The sequence below is a fragment of the Phoenix dactylifera genome, unplaced genomic scaffold, assembly GCF_009389715.1.
Source record: "Phoenix dactylifera cultivar Barhee BC4 unplaced genomic scaffold, palm_55x_up_171113_PBpolish2nd_filt_p 000241F, whole genome shotgun sequence".
Taxonomy (NCBI): Eukaryota; Viridiplantae; Streptophyta; class Magnoliopsida; order Arecales; family Arecaceae; genus Phoenix; species Phoenix dactylifera.
The window spans coordinates 307,905-335,700 of record NW_024067738.1 but is presented as its reverse complement, the minus strand read 5'-3'; the positions used below and the strand labels follow the sequence as shown (position 1 = coordinate 335,700).

At 48.2% G+C, this 27,796-nt stretch overlaps 2 protein-coding genes across 4 annotated transcripts; both read left to right on the top strand.

Moving 5' to 3' along the window:
* The first annotated feature begins 1,212 nt into the window (after window positions 1–1,212).
* LOC103718044 (probable protein-S-isoprenylcysteine O-methyltransferase) lies at window positions 1,213–9,478 on the top strand. 3 transcript variants are annotated; one of them, XR_605768.4, is made up of 6 exons: window positions 1,213–1,434; window positions 6,638–6,881; window positions 7,553–7,623; window positions 8,292–8,420; window positions 8,656–8,758; window positions 8,877–9,478. XR_605768.4 is itself a non-coding variant. In XM_008806687.4 (5 exons), exons 1-4 carry the CDS (start codon window positions 1,311–1,313, stop codon window positions 8,744–8,746), a joined length of 588 nt encoding a protein of 195 aa, XP_008804909.1. In that variant the 5' UTR covers window positions 1,219–1,310; the 3' UTR covers window positions 8,747–8,754; window positions 8,877–9,468. The 3 variants fall into 3 exon arrangements, 2 of the variants coding, with proteins under 2 accessions (XP_008804909.1, XP_008804910.1); XM_008806687.4 differs by lacking the exon at window positions 7,553–7,623 and having other exon boundaries at window positions 1,219–1,434; window positions 8,656–8,754; window positions 8,877–9,468; XM_008806688.4 differs by lacking the exon at window positions 7,553–7,623 and having other exon boundaries at window positions 1,219–1,434; window positions 8,877–9,462.
* Window positions 9,479–10,100: 622 nt separating this feature from the next.
* LOC103718045 (nifU-like protein 3, chloroplastic) lies at window positions 10,101–27,604 on the top strand. Its single transcript, XM_008806689.4, has 4 exons — window positions 10,101–10,326; window positions 10,470–10,545; window positions 10,621–10,916; window positions 27,220–27,604. Exons 1-4 carry the CDS (start codon window positions 10,216–10,218, stop codon window positions 27,409–27,411), a joined length of 675 nt encoding a protein of 224 aa, XP_008804911.1. The 5' UTR covers window positions 10,101–10,215; the 3' UTR covers window positions 27,412–27,604.
* The last annotated feature ends 192 nt before the right edge of the window (window positions 27,605–27,796 follow it).

Sequence of the window (27,796 nt, the reverse complement as noted above, 5' to 3'; positions counted from 1 at the left end):
TCTAGGAAGGGAGGCTTAGCAAGTAAATTGATGTATAGGCATTCTCCTACCTGTGTTTTTCTGATATATAAATGTTTCAATGTTTACTACAAAATGGTTTTACATCAAAACTTTCCCAGAATTTGCTTAGTGGTAATATGCTTCACTACGATGTTATAAAGGTGGTTGCATATTTAATTAGGAGTTAAAAAAAGAGAAAAATAACTAGTTTATAGATCAGTATGTGTTTTCTTTGGTTTTCTTTCTTATCACTTGATTTGGTTTCTGGGTTGTTTATTCTGGCCCTCTTACGGCATTGCTGATTAGCAAAGGGTATGCTTCTGCAATGTACAAACTGGAGGTTCTCTTCTTTCCAGGATTGAAGTATACTTGGCGGGTGAGCAATGCGAGTTCGCCGCATGATCTTCACTAAAGGTGTTGTACGACCACTTAAATCCTCCTCAATGGACGATGGTTACAGCTTGGCCTACGATCGTGTGCAGCTAATCTGATGCGCATAATAGGTGGGTAGCCACTGAGTTATATGTTCACCTTACTCGATAATGGATGCCGGCCCATGCCTTATATAAACAACGCTGGGGAACCTCTAGGTACACTTTCTCTATGCTTTTCTTACTTACACTCACTTCCTATCAAATCTCTATTGTTTCTTCAAAATTCATGCCCGACTTAGCCATCGGAAGGCCTTCCTCTAAGCAAACTCCGGCAAATGAACTTCTTGTTGTTTTCAGGTCGGAAGACGGCAGCCATAGCCAACCATCCTCGCCAGCTGACCTCTCTAAGTTCGAAAGTCGTATTTTGGCAGCAGCAAGGAGGTCATGCGAAAACTTCTATTCCAAGAGCCTATGTGCCTTCACACATAACAACAAATATATTATGAGGATCACATGAAATTGTGAGTTGGGAATCATCCTAATATTCACTCCTCTCTATGTTATGGTTCGATTTTTGGATGGATCTCCATAAAATCAGCTAAACTTTGGCTATAGTATGGGAATTGTACCCGATGTCAAGTTCAGCTCAAAACGGTCGCTAAATTGCACCTTCTTTGTGTCCAAATCTAATTGGCCTGGCCAAGTTTTGTAATTCCCACAGACAGCCCACTATTTGGACTGGGGCCCAACCAATCATGGGCCTTAATCAGTGAAACGGACGGGATTCAAGCTTGGGGCTTCTAGCCATGTAATACAAAGGGCCTTTACCGCTGAAAACAAAACGGGCCAAAATCGGCAAATATCCTGAAGCCGAAATCCACGATTGGCGTTGAAGACGGGGGCGGAGCGATCTGATCTCCGGCGAGAAGAGCGGAGATGGCACTGGGTTTAGCCGCCCGCATCCAGCTATTGCGATTCCTCGCCGCGGTTCTTTTCTTCCATGGCTCCGAGTACATCCTCGCCGCCTCCATCCACGGCCGCTCCAGCGTAACCTTGAGCTGTAAGCGTTTTTTCTCTCACCTTCCTTTTCTCTCTCGCTAGGGATTTGGTTTTCGGTAACTCGACTTTCTTGATTGGAACTAATTGTACCCTTTAATTTCATTTCCTGGTTTGATTTCATTGTTTTCTTGTGTTGGTGGATTTCTTGGATTCAAGATTTGGTGAATCAACCACCAAGTGCATGCTCGACGGGTATCACCTCTTGCCTCTTGGGGACGGGGTTTGAATCCTTTTGGAGTCATCTGGGGTGGTGGTCTAGGGTAGAAGGTGGGGATTAGCTCCTCCTAATCTCAAAAAAACAAATCAGGGTTTTAGGTGCAAGAAAATTAAAAATCTTTTAAATTATACCGGGATTGCAGGACATTGACCCGTCTGTTTGATCGAATTTTGTTGATATGATTTTTGTTATTTCTTCTTTTGTGGATTTCTTGCATGAATTCTGGAAGACTGTGTGCATGCGAGATTTGGTGACTTAGGGAGTTCAAAGCAGAACCTGATATGTGTGTTTGACATAGCTCAAGAATATGCGATATCTCAAGTCCTAGACAAGACGCGCGTGATAATTTCTATAAATTCCACAGCATGTGACAAGAGTGATTGGAGGATGTTCTTTGTCTTGAGGTTTCAAAGGCTAGGTCTCTGTCAGATAAGAGATATAAGCTGTAGAAGATGCTAGTTCTGCCCGTGAGATGATCTTGGAAAAAATTAGTGACGTTTCTGTTTCAATATTAGTTATATCTCATTTTTAGTAGTATAGTTGTGTTAGAACGAGAACCATGCCCTTGTTTTTTTTTCCTTAAAAAAATAAATGCAGATATACTAGATTTGATTTCACAGGGTAGATTCCTCAAAGATAGAGAATCTACATTTGGAAATTTTTGTTTCACTAGGATGTAAATAGTGTGAGTGAAGATAGTATAGCAGTTGGGTGGTTTAGGATGCATAAGCATCTCAAGTATTTCACTTGTTCTATTGGATGGTCTGTGCTCTCTTTATTCTTTTCTCCCCTTAATATATTTCTTTTTGGTACTGTTATGGGACTTTGAAAATCCATATCTTTCTATGAAACTTAAGAAGCAAGTGTTAGTATGGATGTGCAGCCTCATGGGGGTTATAAGTATCAGCACATTGGTATCTCTTTTGATGTTCCCCCATGCATCACTGTTTGTAAAGTAGTGCTGTATCACTGTTTGACTTTCTTTCTTTCTTTCTTTATTTATTTTTTGCATATCTAAAGTTGTTAACGGGCTTGTTTAAAGGTCATTTTGTTTTTTAGTACAGTTAGATTACTATTTACTGAAATTTCAGAGTCTGTGATCGGATAATTCTGTATAACCCAAATACGCAGTGGCTAAGTGCCAATATTTAAAATTCTTTAAGGAGATCTTATCACTAATTTAATGATAAGTAGTCATGATGGCAAGTTTTTGGTTGGTTGAATTAGAAGACAAAGGAGAGTTAGTGCTAGACATCGATTTCCTCTGGGGCCTCACTAGAGCTAATCAGGCATGATTTTTTTTCTTCTAATTTGTTCTCCTCTAGTGGTGGCTGCTTTTCCCCAAGAGGAGATTTTTTTGGAAAGAAATGGCCCCCAAGAAGCATGGGTTGGCTGCTGTTGGAGGTAGAACCGGGGAGCCACGCTCATAGGTCAGGTGGACATGCTTTGAAAGTCAGTGGAGGTTTTGCTTCTTCCAATATGCATGGTTCACTTTGCTAAAATGTGATGATCCTGTCATAATGTAGTCCTCTTATAGGGTTAAAGTAATGTAAATGTGGCTACATATGAAATAGTTGATTCTTCCTCGTTTTCTTGGCTCAATTTATCACCAATCAATTATATTGGAATCTTACATTTATTCCCATGAATATCGCAAGAACCTATAGACAAACATTTTGGGTTTAAAAAGTAGCATGAGATTATGCAATAATAATTCCATTTATTTTGACCTAATTGTTGAAGTGTACATTAGTAAAGAAGTCTTTAATATCAAGAATGCAGATATACATCAAAGTATCAGATTGCTTTTCTTGTGGATTGTGAGTAAATGGTAAATTGGTTTGACCAAAAATGAAGCTAGGCTGGCATGAACTCGACCAGCTCTTTGGTTGCTGAGACACTTTGATGGGCCACAGCCTGGGAGAAACAGAAAAGCACTCTGATATCGTAATACCCGTCTCCCTGCTTGCCACTTAATGCCAGAGTCACTATCTCTAATGCCGAGCTCGATCACCACCAGATCAAAAACACCTACTTGCTAGCTGCAATTTTTGATAAAGTATCCATTAGTTTTAAACTGATCTAAACATAGATGTTAAGGTAAGGACTCATGTCTGAAAGAGGCTAATGAAAGTCCATGTTTCTCTCCCTGATGTGGTCATGATAAATGTAAGGTTCCCTATGACTGGAACATGGTGAACCAAAGGCATGTGACATAATTTATTTGTCAATTTACACCATTTTGGCACATTTAGGCATGTAAATTGTTTGATATGCATTTGAAACACAATTTACATCACTGTGAAGCTAATGATGCAAAAAACTGAAATCCTACGAAGCAATTTATCCACAATTGCATTTTTGAAGAACTGGGAAGCTCTTTAATGTTATGTAGTTTATAACGAACCTATGTGATTTAGTTCAGTATTTGTTGTAGTAGATCCCTAAGGTCGATGGACCCTATATATTCCAGTTATGTTCTATAAACTCTTGTGCTCTATTTAATTTTCTCATATTGTTCGTTGCTACTTTTTTGTGCCCTTATTTGGTCTGATCATCTAAGATATTAAATTTTTAATTAAATTTTTAATTAAATTTTTAATTAAATTTTTAATTGAATATTATCCGAAACCATACCTTGTGATTTGGAACTGGAGCTGCCTCTGCATCCTTTTAAGTGTTTCAGAGATGGATGCTAATCATTAATATTTCCAAATCACGAGTTATTTATTTCATGAAGGGATTGGATCCTGAACCTCAGGTGGACAATACTCCAGCAAGCTGCCATGCGCATCGCTTCTGTTGTCATGAGAAAATGGACATACCCAAGCTACAATCTTTCTTTCTGACACCCACCTTCATATACCTATGCCACACCCTTTATGGGCCACGAAAGAAGTTATAGTCATGGAATATCCAACATGAATTCATATCTCGATTGCTAAATTTAAAAAACAAGTGTTGTCACCAAGTCAAATTGGTGTACTAGGATATGGTTCATATTCACATGCAAGTACTACAACACCATATATTGGCACTCATAGGCATTCAGAACCTAATTCTATATCAAGAAGGGTTCTGTCACCGCATCAGATTACTGTACTTGGATATTTTTTCAATTCACTATATCAATATAGTATATGGTAGGATATGGTTCACATTCACATGCACTATACTTGCAAAGGGCAAGTTATCTAACATGTTGGTTTTACGTATGCCAGCCACATGATAGATGCACATGAATGGAACCAAACAGAAGAAGCCATCTTACATGCCTTGCATTCTAGAGATGCATGAACTCATGTTGATGCACCACCTTGTGGACAGAAGTTCACTTGTCCTGCTTCTTTCTCCAGCAAATGTCCAGGTTAAGAACCCAACACTGATTCTCAATCAACTGCGCTGAGGCAAGACATGGCTAATTTATAGGAGTGTTGAATGCTTCTTAATGTTTGGCCAATGTATAATTAGTGTACAAGATGTGGGCTATGGCAATATGGGTCTTGCCTCCCGCTGCTGCAGCCAACCCCACCAATACTCCCTCCGCACCCCACAAAATACAGAAAGAAGTAGAGGAGGCGGCTTCATGTGTGAGCACATTGCCGAACTATGATCCATTTCTGCAGAAGGAATGGGAGAGGTGATAATGGGTCGTGTCTCAGGGGTTGTGTCTAGGTTTAGCATGTCAACGACCGATTCATTCAAGTAATGGGTTAATATAGGTCTAAGACACTACATTTTGAGTAATCCAAAATTGCCCACCGTTTTTGGCTCTTTGCTCTGAGTCTTCTGATAAAAGTAAAATTAGGCATTATGGTCATATATGGGACCATAGCTCAAATGAGGACACTGAAAATGTTGAAAATGAAATAAGCCAAAAGGGTGCAACATATAGACCTCCTTATGGGATCTCTATGAAGAATGTATTCGTAGTATCTTGCAAGATTTGGTACCTATGAAACATGTTCGGAACAATCAAATGAAACTAGATTGAACTAGAAAAGAATTCAGGCACACAAACAAATGATACAGCAGTTGATTACAGGTCAGAACTGAAGAACGATTCAAATTGATGCTTCAATGAACCAAATGCTCATGAATGATGGAGAGTGATACGACAAACCTATAAGCTGAAATTTCAGGAGCAGTGACATGCAAATGGCGAAGATATGCAGTATCCTATCTATAACTGTATTTCACTAATGAAAATAAGAGAAAAGAATTGAGAGGTAAGCAAGATTATTATAAGTAACCATAATTAACCTCTAATGACAATTCAAGAGATGAAACAACACCCCTTTCTTTCTTCTAAATCTGGTGAACTATCTAGTGGCTATTAAAGCTTAGATTTTGGTCTCATGAAATTATTTGTCTATCAGCTTATTGAGCAAAATACCATACACCCTTAGCTCACACCAGGGAGAAAGTTCCGTGGTTGAAATGTTGAAGAAATGACTATCGCATTCCCTTATTATTTTATCATTGGTCATTCTTAAGACAATCATGCATGCATGATGTCACAAATAGCAAATATCAAATACTGTCACTCATGAATTGAATTCCTTTGAATTGCTGACTAATGTTAAACAAGTCTGTGGTTGAGATCTGTTATAAATAATGTGTATAGCAAGTATGAAAGCATGTGCCAACTACTTCTAAGAATAAACTAAAAGAAATGACAGTTGATAGGAGAGCAGTCTTTTACAGTATCCCGTCAAACTCATGATTAACAAGTATTTTGATCTATAGGCACTTTCCTAATGTGTTTGGTTGATAGGTAAATGTAATAATTTATAGTTAAACATAGTTTTCCATTAAAAATTCCCTAAAGTTTGCTCATTGATGATGTGCTTCACAACATAGAACAGATTGGACACGTGTCTGCATATTTATTTTGGTGTGAGCACAACTAATTTATAAATGAATATGTGTTTCTTTGATTTTCTTTCTTATAATTTGTTTTTGTTATAATTTGGTCCTCTTGCAGCACTTTTGATTAGCAAGCAATATGCTGTTGCAATGATTTGTGCATTGCTAGAGTACAAGATAGAGCTAGTCTTCTTTCCAGAATTGAAGGAGAATTGGTGGATGAGCAACATTGGCCTTATGATGGTAATAATAGGGGAGGTCATACGGAAAGCTGCTGTTTTAACGGCTCGCCGTTCCTTCACACACACCATCAGAGTTTATTATGAAAATCACCATCAGTTGATCACTCATGGAATTTATAGGTAATTTCTTAATGAAGAAATTCATCACAATGTTTACAGTATTGCAAAGAACTCTAAATGTTATGGTATGATCAGAATTTACTTTGAATAAGCTACTTGCATATAGATACAAGTTCTTATTGAATAATCACTGATTCACTAGGTAGAATAAAATAGTTTCCTTGCTGGATAAGTTGAAAATAGTAGTGCAGATAATATTCTTGTTGATTAGGAGCCTCTTGATCTTTGACCTGCATCAGTTTTTCCAGTTTGTAACTGAATATACATTTCATGCAGCTAACTTGTTTTAGTTAGTGGAATGGGAGCCACATGAAACCAGTATGCTAAAGTACCAAGGATGCATCAGTATCCCTGCATGCTGATTTGTGGTGTGGATAGTGCTGGTAAATTAAAGTATTCCAACTAGGACTGCTAACAGATCTCCTGCACGTGCTCCCAACCCAACAGAATCAAAAGAAGAGGGAGGAGGAAAGAAATTTAAGAACTTGTTAATTTTACTCATGAGGAGAGGGAATATTGACTGATTTTAAAATTATCTTATATTAGGATTAACCTGATCAAGGCTCTAAATTCTAAAGTCTGATGAGGATAAGGTGTTCAATTTAAAGGTTAAGATGTTGGATACTTATTAATATGTTTCAACTGTTTTTTTTTTTTTACTTTTTGTATAGACACATGCCAGATTTAGAAAAAGAATTAGAAGCTGTACTATTAAGGAGCTCTGCAAAATACAGCAATTCAGGTGAGTAAAATTTCAGGTTTGGTTGTTAAAAATATAATGGTTTGAGTAAGCTATGTAAATGATATTCGTCTAAAGAAAATAAAGTAAATCTCTATTTAGGTTTCATCCTTCTTATCATGTGACTTTTTTCTGTACATTATCAATTAGATTAATGGCCTAATTACTCAGAAAAGAGAAATGCTTCAGGATGCTGCTGTAGTTTGATTACGGTATTTAATCTTTTATTTTCCAAAAAAAAAAAATCCTTCTCTTTCTTTCTTTATTTTTACCTTTCTTTTCTTTTCCTTGGAAGTTGGGATTTCTTTTTGTTCTCAGAGCTCATAATTTGTTAGTATCTGCTATAAGGTCTGAGGTGGTATAAGACAGCTTGTTCTTCTATATTTTAGATGTACTTATGTTCTGCACTGCTGCTTTATGGGATAATAAAGGGGTGGGCCTCTCCCAGCCAAATCCCTACCCCAATGTTTCTTAGGCTATAAGCCTTGTATCAGCATGATCCCAAAAATTGATGAGGGAGATCTTGCATAAACTAATCCCAAGCAAACTTTTCATTGCTAGAGCCTGAGTCCTGCATTTGACATAGTATACTTGCTATTTCTACTATTTGCTTCTAATGGAATCAACTAGTCATCATATAATAGTTGTCTAATATGTATTCAATGAAACAGATTCATGCGCCATCCAGGGTATTGTGGCTTTTTTATCTGGGCAACTGGAACTCAGCTTATGCTCTGCAATCCCATATGCATCGTAGCCTTTACAATGGTCACCTGGCGATTCTTTTATAGGAGGATACGGTATCCATTTTGGCAAGCAAAAATGATTAAATCATATTGCCTTTATTGCTGTCTTTAGTGTGCTTTTCATTTTGAGACGATTGACTAGATAGAAGAGTTTGTTGCCACAGTTCCTGAGTTAACAGGGATATTTCCATCTTTGATAGATTGAACCTAGCATGCTATTGAACTAAAAGGTTGATTTTTAGTTTAGTCATATACATTTTTTAAATACTAATCCTTAACTCTGAAATAGATTTGAAGAGTTCTTCTTGAGGCAGTTTTTTGGCTCCCAGTATGTGGAATATGCACGGCGAGTTCCTTCTGGACTTCCTTTCATAAAATGAGAAGCTGTGCAAGTATAATTGAGCATTTGTCTTGTTTCTTTTTGAGTTTCCCTGCAGCTTTTCGAAAGCTAGCAGATAAAAATTTCTAGGAAAGTGAAAATTAGTCTATAACTCTGCACTATGATTGCAGATTGACTTCTTACCAAATGGGAAAATGTCTGCTTCAGCATCAACTTGTTTGCTATCTGGCTGTGTGAAGGATGCAGGAAACACATTCAAGGCACGTATCAATTGATCTATGCAGTAAATTTTGGCATACTTAACCGGCCAAATGATGGTGGGGAGTTGTGGATAAGTTGAAATTCAGTCTCTCGCTTATGGATCCTTGGTCTTAGAAAGGAGCTGCCAGGTCTGAGCAGTGGCTGAAGATGCTTGATTAGTAACAGTCCTGTCCCAAACAGTATGCTAGGCTTTTCTCATCCAGCACAGCAGCAGTCATTTTTTGTTTCTGTTCAAAGTGAGTTACCAAATTTAGTTGTCTGAAATTCTGTATGTGCGTGCCCTGAGGTTTCTACAACTTCCTTCCTGTAGTAGCTACCAGCATTGAGAGAGATTTCATAGTCGTTTGGTTCGCTCTATGTGATTTCAAGACTTGTTGTACTCCATTGTATTCGAACGAAAAAAAGACTTGTAATCAATGTCTGAATCTCATTCCCAAGGTGCATGCATGTGCATGTTGACCATGACTCTGTAACTAATACAATCGTGAATTGTTACCTTCCTACGTGTGTATATATTTGTAACTCGAGGCTCTGCAGTCCTTATTGAAGACCACTGCCCGGCAAGAAGGAACCACATCAACCCTTGCTGCATCTTCTGCAGCCAATAGAAAACATCGGTGAATTCGCATCTGCTTGTAGCTTTTGAGAAGAAAAGCAAAGATGCCCTTATTGCTGCCATAAAGTGAGATCACGTCGCAAGGTTTTCCATGAATCTGTAGGGCTCGCAGCTCCTTCGTCGGTAGGGGGACGTTATCATAATCATCAACCCAATCAGCTACTTCGTGTTGGCTTAATGAATCCTGCGTAGGCTTAATCAATTCTCGTTCGCTAAATAATGTTCCTAACAGTGAGTGGATGTTAACAATGTTGAGGAAAAGAGCAGGTTCGTGCTCGCACCATTTTCAAAAGGCACGATGGGCACGCATAGATGCTTCTGTGCGGGTACGGAACAAACTCGATCCGCGGTGCCCGCATGGAAATCTAACTATCTGCGCATCCGGATTTAACAACTAAGCTTACGTGGCACTCCGTTTCCCACCCGAGGAAGAGGAGGGAGAGCACGGCAGCGGCTGAGAGAGGAGAACGAATCCTATCCACATACCATCCCTCTCAAAACTCCTCTCTCCCCACGCACCCCCTTCTTGTCCAAATCCAACTAGTGTCCTGTTCTCATATTAATGGATTATGGACCACTAGAGAGCGGGGAGAAATAGGAGGGAGGAGGAAAAGAAAGAGAAAAATAGATAGATGGGATTCTTGTCGTCAGCCCGTCTGCAGGGACCGAGCTCAACAGCGGCAATCAACCCATTCCCTCCTCCATCTCAACGCATCTCTACTTCCCACTTGAGCTTCCCCAAGGTACTCCTCTTCCTGCCCTGGCTTCATGTTATTCCAATAAATACTCTTCTCTTTTCGGCCGTCTGATGGAGAAAGTAGTGTTAAACAAGCCAATCATCCTGCTTATCATCATCCATTCCTCTTTCGGATAAACTTGGAAACAGAGCAGAGGCCAAACCGACCTCAGGCGTTCTTTCCAATTCGCTCGGCATCGGGGGAGAAGAAGACGAAGAGGGGCAGGTAAGCAATGATTAGGTTTATTTGGACGATGATATATGGTTCTTTGATGTAACGGATTCCCATGGTTGGAATTAGGATCGAGCTCGGCGGTCTGTGTCCTGCCATTGACTGAAGAGAATGTTGAGATGGTTCTGGACCAGGTGAGGCCGAGCTTGATGGCGGATGGAGGGAATGTGGCCCTGCAGGAGATTGACGGCCTCGTCGTGGTGTTGAAGCTGCAAGGCGCGTGCGGGTCGTGCCCGAGCTCGACGATGACTTTGAAGATGGGCATCGAGACGCGCCTCATGGACAAGATCCCAGAAATTCAAGCGGTCGAGCAAATCCTTGATAGCGAGACCGGGCTCGATCTCAATGAGGAGAACGTAGAAAAGGTTAGCCATTGCCGTAGCTTGATGCCAATTTCATGCATTTAAACTTTTCTTTTGATGAAAAATAGTGCATTTCAAACCTAGAATGCAGATTACTAGTTTTGAACAGCGGTAGGAAATCGATGAAACTAACAATTTCAGATTGTTCGGTCTGTTTTAATCTTTGTCCACCGTCACGAATACAAGTTATCAAGGCCCATGCAATCTTCTCACCACCTTAAATGCTAAAAATGTTTGAATGAACATAGGTTTGCGCTATTGACTTACGACTGTTTCGACATAAAACATGCTTCCCCATGAGTTGTCTCGCGCACAATTGGGAAGGTGGGAAGAAGCAAACAGGATGCTCAAACAATTTAGAGGCTTGTGGAAATCCATATTGTTGGGGGGAACAAGATTTTTCCCAAATGACGCAAATGTCCCTAAGGAGCCGCACGACCTCCGACCCTGGACGGCCGAAGTCGGCGTCCGACCTCGCGACGCCCGACCTCAAGACGACCGATCTCGAGACCTCCGATCCGAGAAAAACCCCGATGTTCGAGGTCTACTCTTGTCAGCCACCTACTACGGCCGTGCACCTCTGAGGTCCGGCCGAAGACCATACCCTGACGCCCCTCTGGCATTTATTGCGCATGATCGCTGTAAACCTCTGGCTTACTCCACAATAAATGCGGACCTCCGGCTTACTCCACAATAAATGCGGACCTCCGGCTTACTAATGCGGATCTCCGGCTTACTCGAAGAGGGCGGCTTTGCTCATGCACGAAGGGCGGGAGAGGGGAAGAGCGGAGCGCGGTTGGAAAGCCAGGGCTTTCACAACTGCTCTCTTCAAGAGGCTCGAGAGAGATTACGTCAGTGTCCGAATACTTCTCCTGTTGTTCTGTTTCCTTTCCTCCCTTTCCTTAAAGCTGAAAATCCGGGAGATCTCCGGCTTACTCCACAATTAATGCGGATCTCCGGCTTACTCCACAATAAATGCGGATCTCCGGCTTACTCCACAATTAATGCGCATGGCTCCTGTCATCTACGGACTCTCAGCTCTCCACGGCAAATTAGCCCAGCAGAGTCTAGTCGACTATGATAAGTCTCTGATCCCGACCATACCTCCGACACCAATGCAATAATTCGCCTGGTAGCGTGCTAGTTCGGGTTGTACGACGCCCTCACCGCCGACATCGGTGCAATGATTCGCCCGACCGTGCGCCGACCCGAACAACATGCCGAGCCGTACTACGGCCTCGCCCTGTTACATCGCAGGTAAACCGACCCCCGCCTATAAAAGGGAGCCTTGGCCTCTCAGGAGGGGATTGGAAGATGGATGCACTCTACAGACACTATTTATCTCCCTTTTTACACTATTCGCCCCCTCCCTGACTTGAGCGTCGGAGGGCCGGCGCCGGAAAACCCGGCCACCGGTTCGTGTGCAGGCACCCAGACGGAGGACGCCGCCAGCTGACGGATCGCCGCCTCGCCACGAGGACCAGCTGCTCCTTCTCCCCGATCACACCAGACAGAGGACGCCGCTCGCCGACGGACCGCCGCCCTGCCGTGAGAACTCGCCGCTCCCTCTCCTCGACCGAAGATTGCCCCCGGGTCCAATTTCCAGCAACAGTTGGCGCTAGAGGAAGGGCCCGAGTAGCAGTCATGAAGTTGAGAAGTAAGGGTGCCTCTAACATCTCCCGGCGTCCCCCACAAAGCCCTGGACACTCCGTCCAAAATTCTCCAACTCCGGCTGACCCAGCTCCTCAAGTCCAGCCGGAATAGTTCGACGCCCTGGTACAGCAAGTCCAGGCCCTGGCCGCCGCCGTTCAGGGTCTGCGGCGCGAGGAAGCCTTACCTACGCTCCCCCCACGGGCCCAGGCCCCGCCGGAGTGTTTCCCCAACGGCCCGGTTTTCCCAAGCCAAAACTTGCATGGCTCCTCCAGAGCCAACAACGGAGAACGAGCTTCTCCCTGGAGGGAGTTACCGGGAGAAGGTTTCGACCAGAGGCCCCAGCTTTCTGAGGCAGAGTCAGCCCCAGACCACCGTGAGCCGGCGCAAACCACAGCGACAATCCCACGGATGGGGGAGCTCGACCGGAAAGTTGAGTATCTGGAGCGCCAGATTGCGGCGCTCCACAGCAAGAAGGCAAGACAAGAGGGAGACTTTGAGTTCACTACCAAGTCCCCCTTTTCCCGCCAGATCGAGGATGAGCCGGTTCCCGCGAGGTTCAAAATGCCTCAAGTGGAACCCTACAGCGGGACAACTGACCCTCTCGACCACCTGGAGAGCTATCGGGCCCTCATGGCCCTACAAGGGTCCTCGGAGGCCATACTCTGCAAGGCCTTCCCAGCAACCCTCCGAGGGACCGCTCGGCTTTGGTTTTCGGGACTGAAGCCGAACACGGTGTCCTCTTTTGAGCAACTCGGCAGGCAGTTCGCTACCAACTTCGCTGCCAGCCGGCGCCAGCGACGGACGTCAGACTCCCTCCTCGACATCAAACAGAAAGAGGGGGAGTCCCTCAAGGAGTACCTGGATCGCTTCACCGCTGCTACATGGGAGGTTCGCGAGCTAGACCAGTCGATAGCCATGTCGGCTCTGAAGACTGGGGTTCGCTCCTACCAATTCCTCTTCTCCGTAGAGAAGAGCTTCCCGGCCGACTTCACCGAAATGTTGGCCCGAGCCCGGAAGTATGCCAAGGCCGAGGAGGCAGTCGCCTCCAGGCGGGGAGCAATCGAGCCCGCCTCGAAGAAGCGCAAGAAGCGCCGCGAGGAGCGCGGCCGGCAAAGGAGCCGGTCTCCCCGCCGAGAGAAGAGTCTCCCCAGACTGAGAAGTCCGCCCCGACAGCAGAGGCGACCTCAGCAGAGGACCCCTCCTCGACCGAGGTCCCCACCACGGCCTCGGACGTACCCGGGGAAGTACGAGAACTATACACCCGTCAACGCTCCCCGGGCCGAAATCCTGATGGAAATCGAGGGTCGGGACTTCTTCCGACCCCCGCCCCCCATGCGAGACACGGGATTCCCCCGAAATCCCAGGAAGTATTGCCGCTTCCACCGAGATCGCGGGCACGACACGGAGGACTGCTTCTAACTCCGGGACGAGATAGAAGCGCTCATCCAGCGGGGAGTACTCGACCGGTTCGTGAGGAACCGACATGAGGAAAGGAGGCCGGCGGAGAATGTCGCACCAACCGAAAATCCGGGCGACAACAGGCCCATCGCCGGTACCATCAACATGATTGGGCGGGCCTCGGCAGGAACAGCCGCCCAGGGAGCACCCCCGAAGCGCCCACGTACTGGTGAAGTCATCTCGTTCTCGGACGAGGACTTAGAAGGGGTCGAAACCCCTCATGATGACGCTGTGGTCATCTCTATGATTGTAAACAGGTTTGATGTAAAGCGTGTCCTAGTTGACAATGGAAGCTCAGCCAACATTTTGTATTATCATGCCTACCAAAAAATGGGAGTGACGGAAGGGTATCTCCGGAGAGTCAATGCCCCATTGGTTGGGTTTACCGGAGATGCGGTCCCGGTTGAAGGTGAGGCTAGCTTCCTTGTCACAGTCGGCCTCGCCCCCCGGGAGAGCACCGTGAGGATGGACTTCCTGGTGGTCCGTCTGCCCTCGGTCTATAACGCCATCCTTGGGCGCCCTGGGCTAAACGCCCTTCGAGCCGTGGTTTCAACTCGCCATTTGCTCGTGCGTTTCCCCACCGGCCAAGGAGTAGGCGAGGTCCGCGGAGACCAGCTGATCGCCAAGCAATGCTACATGGTAGCCCACACAGCAGAGCAACCGACCAAGGCGCCGGACCACCCGATGGGCCCTTCGCTGCCCATAGAAACCCTCGATGCGAGGGACACCCTCTGGAAGAAGCAAGTAGAGCCCGGTGAGCTCCTTATTCAAATCCCACTACAAGAAAATTTTCCCGAGCTAACCGTGCAGGTCGGCTCCGGCCTCGGTGCCCACGAGAGGGATCGCCTCGTCAGCTTCCTGCGGGACAACGCTGACGTCTTCGCCTGGTCGCCCGCGGACGTGCCAGGAATTGACCCTGAGGTCATGGTCCACCGACTCCAGGTGTGGCCAACCAGCAGGCCTGTAAAGCAGAAGAAAAGAGGCTCCACCCCAGAACGACAACGAGCTGCGGCTGAGGAGGTGGACAAACTCCTCGGGGCCGGCTTCATCCGGGAGGTCTCCTACCCGGATTGGCTCGCCAACGTAGTCCTCGTAAAGAAGGCCAACGGGAAGTGGCGTATGTGCGTGGACTACACCGACCTAAACAAGGCCTGCCCGAAAGACAGCTTTCCCCTCCCGAGCATCGACCAGCTCGTCGACTCCACTTCAGGACACCAGCTGCTAACTTTTATGGACGCCTTTTTAGGGTACAATCAAATTCGAATGGCGCCGGAAGACGAGGAAAAGACGGCCTTCATCACCGACAAGGGCACCTACTGCTACAAGGTGATGCCCTTTGGCCTGAAAAACGCTAGGGCCACCTATCAGAGACTGGTAGCCAAATTTTTAAAGACCAGATCGGCCGGAACATGGAAGTCTATGTGGACGACATGCTGGTGAAGAGCCGAGCGGCGGAACACCACATTGCCGATCTCAACGAGACATTCGCCAAGCTCAGGAGATATCAAATGAAGCTTAACCCGGCGAAGTGCGCGTTCGGGGTCACCTCGGGCAAGTTCCTGGGTTTCATAGTGACCCAGCGCGGAATTGAAGCCAACCCGGAGAAAATCCGGGCACTGCAAGAGATGTTGCCTCCGAAGACAGTTAAGGAGGTGCAACGGCTCGCGGGGCGGGTTGCCGCCCTGGGAAGGTTTGTCTCTCGGTCAGCCGAGCGCTGCCTCCCCTTCTTTAAGAGCCTCAAACGGCCGAAAGACTTCCGGTGGACAGAAGAATGCCAGCAGGCCTTTGAAGAGCTTCGGAGCCTTCTGGCCTCTCCCCCACTGCTCACCAAGCCCCAGAAAGGCGAGATCCTTTACTTATATTTGGCCGTCTCCCCGGCTGCAGTGAGCTCAGTCCTCGTCCGGGAAGAGGACAAGCTCCAAAAGCCGGTCTATTACACCAGCCGGGTTCTCAGGGATGCTGAGACCCGATATTCTAAACTTGAGAAGACCATCTTCGCTCTCATCATCTTGGCGCGGAGACTCAGGCCTTACTTCCAAGCCCACACGATAGCTATATTGACCGACCAGCCTATGAAGCAAATATTGCAGAGGTCGGATCGTGCGGGGAGGATCGCCAAATGGGCGGTCGAGCTCGGGAAATTCGACCTCGAATATCGGCCCAGGCCGACTATCAAAGCTCAGATACTCGCCGACTTCATCGTGGAGTGCACCCTTTCAGACAACCCCGAGCGGCCACCCGAATCCGTGGAGGAGGCCCCGAGGCAGCCATGGGTCCTGCACTCGGACGGGTCTTCGACCTCGGGGGGCAGCGGGGCCGGACTTATCCTCACCAGTCCAGACGGAGTGGTGGCCGAGCAAGCTTTGCGCCTCGAATTTCCGGCCTCGAACAATGAGGCCGAGTATGAGGCTCTCATCGCCGGGCTCAAGCTGGCGAAAGAACTAAAAGTGGGAGACCTGACGGCCTTCAGCGACTCCCAGCTGGTGGTGAACCAAATTCGAGGAGACTTCGAAGCTAAAGAGCCATCCATGCAAAAGTATCTCCAAAAGGTGCGGGAACTCACGTCTGCCCTGAATTCTTTCAATATTCAGTACATTCCCAGAGCGGAAAACCTCAGGGCAGACCAACTATCCAAATTGGCAACTTCCCGCATGAGCGAGCTTCCCAAGGGAACAACGCTCGAGTACCTCCAGATCCCCAGCACGGAGGAACCCGAGCCCACCATGTGCATCGACTCCGAGCCAAGCTGGATCGATGGGCTCGTCTGCTACCTTCAGGACGGAACCCTACCTCACGACGAGACGGAGGCTCGCCGAATCAAGCGCCAGGCCCCCCGGTATGTCTTGTACGAGAATAGACTTTATCGGCGATCGTTTACTTCTCCCCTTCTCAGATGCCTCCGCCCCTCCGAGGCGGACTATGCCCTCCGAGAGGTCCATGAAGGGATCTGCGGAAATCACCTGGGGGGTCGCGCATTAGCCCATAAGGTCCTGCGACAAGGATATTATTGGCCCACACTCCAGAGGGATGCAACGGATTTCGTCCGGAAGTGCAATCGGTGCCAACGAAACGCCAATGTCCAGCGCCGACCTTCAGCTTTGCTGACTTCCATCATCGCCCCCTGGCCGTTTGCCCAATGGGGGATCGACATCCTGGGGCCCTTTTCCCTGGCCACCGGACAGAGAAAGTTCCTGGTCGTCTCCATCGACTACTTCACCAAATGGGTCGAGGCCGAACCCGTCGCCCGGATCACCGAGCCAAAGATGTGGGACTTCGTGTGGAAGTCCATAATCTGCAGATTCGGACTACCCCGTATCCTTATATCCGACAATGGTCGACAATTTGACAATGTTCATTTCAGGAAATTTTGCTCTGAGCTTGGCATTGATCACCGTTTCACCTCAGTCGCTCACCCCCAGATAAACGGGGAAACTGAGGTAACTAACCGCACTATTTTGCAGGGGCTCAAGGCTAGGCTTGATCGGTCCAAAGGACAGTGGGTTGAGGACTTGTACAATGTCCTTTGGGCGTACCGGACCACGTTCCAACTGCCCACGGGAGAGACCCCCTTCAACCTGGCATACGGCACTGAGGCCGTCATCCCGTTGGAGATCGGCCTGCCTTCTCCAAGAGTGGAGCATTACGACCCCGACACCAATTCCTCCCAGCTCAGGAGCAACTTGGATCTTGTCGAAGAGACAAGAGAGGTCGCCCGGGTCCGCATGGCGAGATACCAACAGCGAACGGCCCAATACTACAACGCCAGAGTCAAGCCCAAGCTCTTCAAAGTGGGGGACCTCGTCCTCAGGAGAGTCGAGGCTTCTCAACCGACCGAGCAAGGGAAGCTCGCCCCAAATTGGGAAGGGCCGTATCAGATCGCCCGGGTGCAACGACCAGGGGCCTATAAATTAAAGTCCCTAGAGGGGACCCTGATCCCGCGAAGCTGGAACTCCGAGAATCTACGAATGTACTACCAGTAAAACCCCTAGGGGTTCATGACAATCAGGACAATGGACTCAGCTTCCTTTTTGCAAATAATTCTCCCATCTTGATGGCTGTAACTCTCTTCTAACGTTGGGTCGTCTGTGATCCTCAGATTCTCCGGCCAAAATCGGGACGCCTCGAGGCTCGACCGTAGAGTCCCAAACTCCCTCGACCTCGAGAAGTATCGCAGGACGATGAAACATCGGCTTGGCGCAAGAATCCCTCGACTAAGGTCGGGATGCCCCGAGGGTCGACCGTAGAGAACCAGACTCCCTCGACCTCGGAAAGAAGCCGTAAGGGGTGGAAAGGGTGGCTCCACCCGGGGCGCCACAAAGTGGACCCCCGGGAGCGGTCGACGATCCCCGATCTCCGAAGCGAGCTTTCCCCTGACTAAGGTCGGGATGCCCCGAGGGTCGACCGTAGAGAACCAGACTCCCTCGACCTCGGGAAGAAGCCGTAAGGGGTGGAAAGGGTGGCTCCACCCGGGGCGCCACAAAGTGGACCCCCGGGAGCGGTCGACGATCCCCGATCCCCGAAGCGAGCTTTCCCCCGACTAAGGTCGGGATACCCCGAGGGTCGACCGTAGAGAACCAGACTCCCTCGACCTCGGGAAGCGTCGCAGGTCGGTAGAGCATACCCAGACCCGCCGACCTGACGAAAGATCCCCCGACTAAGGTCGGGATGCCCCGAGGGTCGACCGTAGAGAACCAGACTCCCTCGACCTCGGGAAGAAGCCGTAAGGGGTGGAAAGGGTGGCTCCACCCGGGGCGCCACAAAGTGGACCTCCGGGAGCGGTCGACGATCCCCGATCCCCGAAGCGAGCTTTCCCCCGACTAAGGTCGGGATGCCCCGAGGGTCGACCGTAGAGAATCAGACTCCCTCGACCTCGGGAAGCGCCGCAGGTCGGTAGAGCGTACCCAGACCTGCCGACCTGACGAAAGATCCCTCGACTAAGGTTGGGACGCCCCGAGGGTCGACCGTAGAGAACCAGACTCCCTCGACCTCGGGAGGCACCACAGGTCCGCAAAGCGTCCACGGACTCGCCGACCTGACACAAGATCCCTCGACCAAGGCTGGGGCGCCCCGAGGTCCGACCATAGGGTCTCAAGCTTCCTTGACCTCGCAAAGAGCTACAAATCAATAAAGCCTCCCCAAATCCTCTCAACCTCGGCAGACGCCGTTGGGTCCGTGAGAAGCCCGAGCCCCCTTAAAGTCAAGAATGACTCCGGAGGTCGACGAGGAAGGGAGGCAACCTACTCCACCATGCAAAGCATAACTCTAAGAATGCAAGAGGTACATCTAACTAGACGCCCTCTTTGTCAAATTTTATCTACATACTGCTGAGCGGAATCTCATCCAACGTTGGAGTCTTATCCCGCCCCGAAGCCGGGCTTCTCCAATAGGTCGGCTTAAGACCGACCCCCTAACTACATTATGCATGCTCCGTTCATCAAGTCTCCGCAATTTGTACAAAGGCTTCATAAATTAGGGCCCAACTCGGCTCTTCTACGTAAACTCCGATGTCTGGCTGAGAAAGTGGTCCCGACCACGAGTGTACCAGCCAAACACGGGTACCAAGGCAATCTTTGGAAATCCCAGCCTTGCTCACCGAAATCTCGGCAGAATCCGAGAACGATAACTACGAAAACCTTCGGCAATAACTTGTTTATTAGCCCGCGCTCCCTACGAGGGGTTCAGAGTTGAGTTCGGAAACCCGACTAAACTCCCCGAATAGCAGCACGCACAGACCTAGTTCGGTCTTACTTGAAGGACTAAGGCCCGACCTCAATGCCTGGGGATTTTCCTAAAAGCTAAACGTGATGACTTCCACGACTCTCAGATCCGAGTTATAGGACTTAGAGAAATTTTCTAAAAAACCTAAGACTCGGAGCTCCCTTCGGTCGGAATGACTGGAATCCGAGAAGGCTAAGGCGTAGCCCGGGAAAAAGGGGCAACTTCGTTAAGCAGCCCGAAAATTAAATTACAAAGTTAGAGGTCGTCAAGGCGGTTAGCTAAGGCTCTAGCCTCATCCACAACAACAGAGGGAAAGATGAACACAGAATGACAAAAATATTTTTTCATTGACAAAGGGCCGGAAGGCCAATTACAAAATTGGAAGTCGGCCACTCAAGGGCCGACCTCGGATACAATGGAAAAAGAGAAAGAAAAAATAAGATATACGCTAAGTCCTAAGCGGCGGGAGCAACATCCGGGGGGTCGTCCGGCACATTGATGATCTTGGGGTCTTCGGCCGGCACAGGCTCGGGGTCGGGGGCAGGGGCCTCAGGTACCGCCTCCGGGACGGCGTCCGTCTCGGCCGCCGGAGCCGCGTCCATGGCACCGACCGCCTCGGCCGCCCCCGTCGAAGGCTCGGCGGGGTCTTGTTCGTATATTCCCGCCTCGGATGTCAAAATGGCGGGGAGGCCTTCCGCGTCGGACCCCCAGCCCAGGTCCTCCCTCGGACGGACTGTCGAGAGGTCGTACTGAGGGCAGTACCGGCGCATCTGCAGCCGGAAGTTCTCAAAGCCCCGGAGGAACCCGTCCACCGTCTCCTCCTCCAACATGTCGCGGAACTCTTGCGACTCCTTGAAGAGTTCCACGGCATGGTCAGCCCGCTCAAGTGCCCTCCGCTCTCGGGCCTCGAGTTGCTCGATTCGGAGACGGGAAACCCCGTCCTCATACTTGAGGGCCGCGACCTCGGCCTGGACCTCCCCCAACCGCGCCTCCGTACCGCGCATGGCCGACCTGGTCAGGGCATGAGCAGCCTTTTCCTCTTCAAGCGCCTCCGCCATAGCAAGGCGCTCGGCCTCGGTGGCCGCCCTCCGAGCTTCGGCCTCGGCCAACGCCGCCTCCAGCTCGGCGACTCTCTTCTTGGCCGGCTCCAATTGTCGGCCGAGCCGCCAGGCCTCCTCTTGACAGCCTTGGGCGATAAACACCAAGGCGTCGAGCTCGTGGACATGCTGAAAAGAAAGAAACGAAGATATCATGAGTTGAAAAACACACAAGTTCGCTAGTAGCTTAAGGAAATTAAGAAGGAAGCTTACCCGGGCGGTGTTGCAGTAAGCACTGTTGACGACCTCCAACGGAATGTTCCGGAACTCAGCCCGGTCCGCTGGAAGCATCGCACGCCGCAACACGGAACGCGCGACCTCGGCATCATGAAAGGCCGAACTCCCCTCGGGAATAGAGGAGCCCGGCTCGACTGAATCTTCTCGGAAAGCCCGGGAAGAGCTCGGCACGATCGAGCCCGAGGTCCCGGAGCCGCTCGCTTCGGGGCCTCGAGTAAGCCCGGGTTCTGGCCGCCGCGGCCGGGCCATGGACGACTCCCCCCGCTGGGCAAGGGGGGTAGGGCAAGGAGGGGCCGATGCACCCGCCTCAATGGCGACCCGCGCCCGCCTCGGGTCAGCTATGGAGGTCCCCGCCTCGGGGCCACTCGTCCCGGCCGACGTAGAAGCGCCGTCTGTCCTCGCCCTCTTCCGAGGCTGGGGTATGGCTCCCCCGGCCTCGGCCTCTCGCCTTCTCAGGCGGGAAAAAAGTGATGTGTTGCTGGTCGGCATATGGGGAATATCTGAAATCAAAAATTTCGTTAAGTGTTAGACCAGTGGCAGTAAAACCAAAGAACGAGAAAAGAAAGTAACGTAACCACCCTTACCCTCGGGGCGCGCCGAGCTCAGACCCACGCTCGCCAGGGCGTCCTCCCGCAGGAGCTCGGTCAGGTCGTTGCCCCTCCCGAGGGCTCGCAGAGAGTCCAGGGTCCTCAGCTCCCTCCTCGAGGGCTCAGAGAGCTTATTGAGGGCCTTCAACCGAGGGTTCCCCCACCTCGGGTCGAACCCCCAAGGCGCCTCGGACGCCAGGAAGAAAAATTTCCCCTTCCACTCATGAATCGAGGAAGGGGCACCCTGGAAGAGTGATATACCGCCCCGAAAGACGAAGTATAGCCACCCTGCGTCCGCCGGGTTCTTCTTTAACAGAAAACACCGGCGGAAGAGGCCTACCGAGATCGGGACCCCGTGCCCGAGGCACAGGGACAAGAACCCGATTATGGTCCTCCACGAGTTCGGAGCCAACTGCGCCGGGACAAGCTGGTACTTGGCCAGCAGGTTGCTCACGAACTCGTGGGCGGGAAAACGCAGGCCAGCCCAAAGTGTCTCGCGGTAGACCGCGATCCGACCTGGGGGCGGCTGCGTCACCCTGTCCCCCGGCCCCGCAGTTTCAAGACGAAACCCGGGCTGGAAGAAGAACCGGGAGCGGATCAGCTCCAACTCCTCCCCCGACAGGCTCGACCCCACTTCCTCAGGACCCAAACCCATTCCCACAGAAGAACGAAATAAAAATTAAAAACAGCGAATGGAAGCTGGGGAGGAGAAGAAAAGAGGGACTCTAGCAATCACGGGGTAGGAACCTACTGGACATCGCCGGAAATCGCTCCGGGCACCGACGGCAAGGTTCGGTGGAGGGAGGAAGCAAGGGAGAAAGACAACGAAAATAAGAAGCAGCCAAACAAGACCTTTAGGGCAACCTCGAGGGGTTTATATAGACCCCCCTGACGGCCCAGATCAACGGGGTCGGTTCCCATCCCCCGATCGGGTTGCGCCACGTGTCGACCTCGGAAGCCGAGGCACCGTATTCACTCCGGATTAATAAATCGGCTACGAAATCGAAGCGTTGTCCCATCGAATCTCGGGGCCTCATCATGGGTCCGCAAAATCAAATTGTCTTGAGGAACGAGCGGACGCCACCCCCGCTCCCCTCATTTAATAAGATCTGGGACACGTGGAGCCCCGATGTGGCCTCCACCTCCCCGGAATTATGATCCAGTAACACGAAAGCGGAAGCGTCCGACCTTAGGTCATGCCGCGTGTCCGCTTTAGACCCCGCAACGGCACACTCATTGATGAGTAAGGGGTCTCGATTACGGGATGGAGACACCGCCTCGACGAGCTCGAGGACCCCCATCCTTAATCCGCCGCAAAGCAACCTCGGCAATTCAAGAGACGCCACCCCCGCTTCAAGAAGCGTAATGATACGAGCTTCATCATAAGCTCGCTGAATAAAGCAGCCTCGAGACGCCAAAGGGCGCAGGTTTCACCATGAAAACTCCGAGAAGCGTAAGGACGCGGACGAGATTCGCCCCCCCCCCCCCAACTTTAATGATAGACTTTACTTCCCACGTCCGAGCCCACGAGCCGCTCGAACTCGGAAGTCGGGGGGTAGTGTTGGGGGGAACAAGATTTTTCCCAAATGACGCAAATGTCCCTAAGGAGCCGCACGACCTCCGACCCTGGACGGCCGAAGTCGGCGTCCGACCTCGCGACGCCCGACCTCAAGACGACCGATCTCGAGACCTCCGATCCGAGAAAAACCCCGATGTTCGAGGTCTACTCTTGTCAGCCACCTACTACGGCCGTGCACCTCTGAGGTCCGGCCGAAGACCATACCCTGACGCCCCTCTGGCATTTATTGCGCATGATCGCTGTAAACCTCTGGCTTACTCCACAATAAATGCGGACCTCCGGCTTACTCCACAATAAATGCGGATCTCCGGCTTACTCCACAATTAATGAGGATCTCTGGCTTACTCCACAATTAATGCGGATCTCCGGCTTACTCCACAATAAATGCGGATCTCCGGCTTACTCCACAATTAATGCGCATGGCTCCTGTCATCTACGGACTCTCAGCTCTCCACGGCAAATTAGCCCAGTAGAGTCTAGTCGACTATGATAAGTCTCTGATCCCGACCATACCTCCGACACCAATGCAATAATTCGCCTGGTAGCGTGCTAGTTCGGGTTGTACGATGCCCTCACCGCCGACATCGGTGCAATGATTCGCCCGACCGTGCGCCGACCCGAACAACATGCCGAGCCGTACTACGGCCTCGCCCTGTTACATCGCAGGTAAACCGACCCCCGCCTATAAAAGGGAGCCTTGGCCTCTCAGGAGGGGATTGGAAGATGGATGCACTCTACAGACACTATTTATCTCCCTTTTTACACTATTCGCCCCCTCCCTGACTTGAGCGTCGGAGGGCCGGCGCCGGAAAACCCGGCCACCGGTTCGTGTGCAGGCACCCAGACGGAGGACGCCGCCAGCTGACGGATCGCCGCCTCGCCACGAGGACCAGCTGCTCCTTCTCCCCGATCACACCAGACAGAGGACACCGCTCGCCGACGGACCGCCGCCCCGCCGTGAGAACTCGCCGCTCCCTCTCCTCGACCGAAGATTGCCCCCGGGTCCAATTTCCAGCAACACATATTATCCAAATTTCCAGAGGCCCAAGATTTTAAGGATACTTGAAATCGCATTTTATCAGCAGATCTATCCTGAAAATCGAAGTACTGGGTAAATTTTGATGTAAGATTGTTGTCACCCACAAGCCATGCCATGCCATTAGTATATGAATGTCAATCCGTTAATTCAGCTAGTTGTGACCACTTTGTATAACTAGTGTTGAACTAGAAAGTGGCACATGTTCTTTTCTAGCTTCTCACTATATGTATATCATTCTTCATCTGAAGAGCTTGACCTGTTCATGGCCTTTGTTCTTTCTAATATCCAATACAACAGTTCAACATTTTTGTTATGCTTCCTGCTGCTGAAAAATAGACCCGGAGGTGACCACGAACCGAGGAGGAGGAGCTTCTGCTGCCGGCGCGGTGGCGGACGGCTGTCTCCAGCGGACTTGCAAAAAGTCTTTGGCCGAGGGATCCGGCGAAGACCCTCGGATGCTTAAGTCAGAAAGGAACTTTGGATATATTTTAATAGAAAGGTGTTTTTTGGCTCAGGGAGAAGATCCTCTCCCTAGAGTCCCCCCCTTTTATAGGAGGGAGTGTAGGGGTTACACGCAATCAAACGTGATTGCACGAATTTTGGTTTAAATGAATTACCTTAGATGGCCCGAAATTTTGGGCTAGCTGACGATCGATTGAGATTGCATGAATTCATATATTGACAGCCGTTGTGGCAGAGATTGTAGGATTTGATCCCGGATATGGAGGATTAGGTGGTCCTTTCCTTAGGCGGACCAGCTTGACTGTTGGTGGAGTTGGGGTCGGCTCGAGGTCAATCAGGCTTTACTCAGCCAAAACCATGCATGCCGAGGTCATTCCTGCCGAGGTCGTGCCTGCCGAGATCGTGCTTGTCGGTGTTATGCTTGTCGGGATTACGCTTGCCGTAGGATTCAGGTGCTTCAATTGTATTTTGTGGGGTGGTCCACTTTTTCCCCCATCACTACTTTCCTCACAATAGGAACATCATGTGAAGAAAGCCAGAAGGTTTCATCATGGAACATCGCTATGCAATGATGAAGAAAACTAAGAAAATTTCTGCGAGAAAAACCAAAAGGAGACTTCATTACATGACTGGATATGCAATGACTCGATAATTTGTGAGAATAACTGATGTGGATCATATAATGTGTACTCATAAATAGGAAATTCTTGGGTTGGGATGTGATGACCATGGACCCTATTGAAATGTGATCGTATAAAGCATGTTAGTACATGTAAAGAGGTGAATGGCAGTATTACTTATCTCCCATACAATTTGATTAAAAAATACTGACCTCCTATACGGACTGATTAAGTTAAGCCTCGATGATAATTATGTGGTGAACTTGGGGCTGGCCAGGTTGGGGTATAGGTTCATAAATGAACCTATTTTTAAAAATATTCGGTAATTAATATTCCTATGCAACTACACAGACAGGAGACCATTAAACCAAAGAAATTGCATCAATATATACAATCAACCTAACATTCCAAATCTGATTGACAAGGTTCTGTTCTATAAAATTAGGTATCTCAACCAGTTGGTGAGATATTTGAGTGAGCACTGTTTTTGTTGGGACTCTTCAAAGTTAAATATGTCTGTTCCTTTTTGCAATTGAAGCATTTGCTTTTTCATGAGGAATTTACACGGAGTACATATAAAGCTCCCTTCGAGAGAGAAGGGGGTGGGGTGAGTTATTCTTGATTTTTATGGTAACACTGACTTGTAGAGTTGATATTATGGTTTTGCTTATCACACTTTTTCGGCAGCTCAAATAGCCAAGACCATTGCTGCTGATACTGATCAAATGAGAAACAATTAATTCCAGTTTCAGAGCAAAATATTATATGGAGACATGCCATACAAACTAAAGCAGCCATAATTTGACACTATAGGAAACATGAAGAAAGGTGGCCATTATCTTCACCCTCGAAGATAAATATCTAATTTCATGAAAAACCTTAAAAAGTAGAATGCAGCCCAAAAAGACCAAATGAGCTCCAAATCTGATTATTTCTTGTAGTATCTCCATAACTAAGCTAGAAGTTTCAATTTTACTGAAACGGTTCATTCACTGAAAGATATGTGAGATTGCTAAGCAACCAATCATTCAGCTTCAAACAATTTCTCAGTTGCACTGCAGTCTGAAACAATCTGCGCAGAGCTGATAAAAGTAACATACATTGACATTAAATAAGATTAACCCATTCCAACAACCATATCTTGGAAAATCTGTTCCACTCTATTTACTATAGCACATTAGTGCATTATAGATCTTGTAGCTAGCTTTCCAACATCTCTAATAGAAGCCATTCTGACTCCTGCATGCGAAGTCATGGCTGCACTCAAACTATAACCCTCCACCTCATTTTACTTTGGAGTGGGACTTCAGAACGCGCCTGCATGCACGGGTTAGTAACAAAATAGAAAATCTAGAAAACACAAGCAAAAGTATGGAGATCAATTACCTATATCACAGAAAATAAACAGACTATATATTTATGATTCAGTTTAATTTAGCTGTGTAACATCTACTATCATTGCTATAAATATATGCTCTTTTGGTACAAGGACTAGAAAATTGGGTGGCTTCCATGATAACTATGTATTTTTCTCCATAAGTAATCTAATAATTCAGATTTTACACCTGTAATTTATGTTGGAGTTCTCATAGTTGCTGTAGGGATATATTGGAGACAAGGGGAAACTTTGATTTTTGAAGATTTACTTGTGCATAAATTTCAAAAAAAAAGAAGAAAGATTGACCAGTCACTAGCTTCCTGTTTTGAATCTATAAATTTCACTGGATTCTTATTTAAGAAGTACATCTCGTTGCTGCTTGGGAGTAAACTTGCATGATTTTATGATTGGCATGAAGGAGCAGTTTTGCTGGATAGTTGTACATATTTCCTCTAATGCAACCCAATTTCATCTTTAGGTTCTCGCAGAGATAAGACCCTACCTTTCGGGCACAGGAGGTGGTTTGCTGGAGCTTGTTCAGATTGATGGCTATGCTGTGAAGGTTCGATTGAGTGGACCTGCTGCTGGGGTTATGACGGTCCGTGTAGCTCTGACGCAGAAGCTAAGAGAAAAAATCCCTTCAATCGCAGCTGTCCAGCTGACAGAGTAGTAATCTTAATTCCTAGTCCCAAATGTCCTCAAGCAATCTTGATATATTGTATCATCACAAAGCAATCAGCCATTCAGTCATCCCAGAATTGAAGGTCTGAGTGTTATCACTCAATAGACTAACATTCAGTAACTGGGATTATTCCCACTTTTACACTGTATGAGATAATTTAACTTTCTTACATTCAGCTCTACATGGTTGAGTTCTTATAGGGGATTATGGGTGCGTGCTCATCGATAAAATTCCCATAATTCAATCATCTAACAAAAGGAACATTTGCAGCCATCTTAGTCCTGGCCATTTCAGAATAACAGCATAACTCATTCGCCTGAGAATCAAGCTTCAAGTCTTATCGTAATTTCATCAGCTCATGATCAAGAATTTG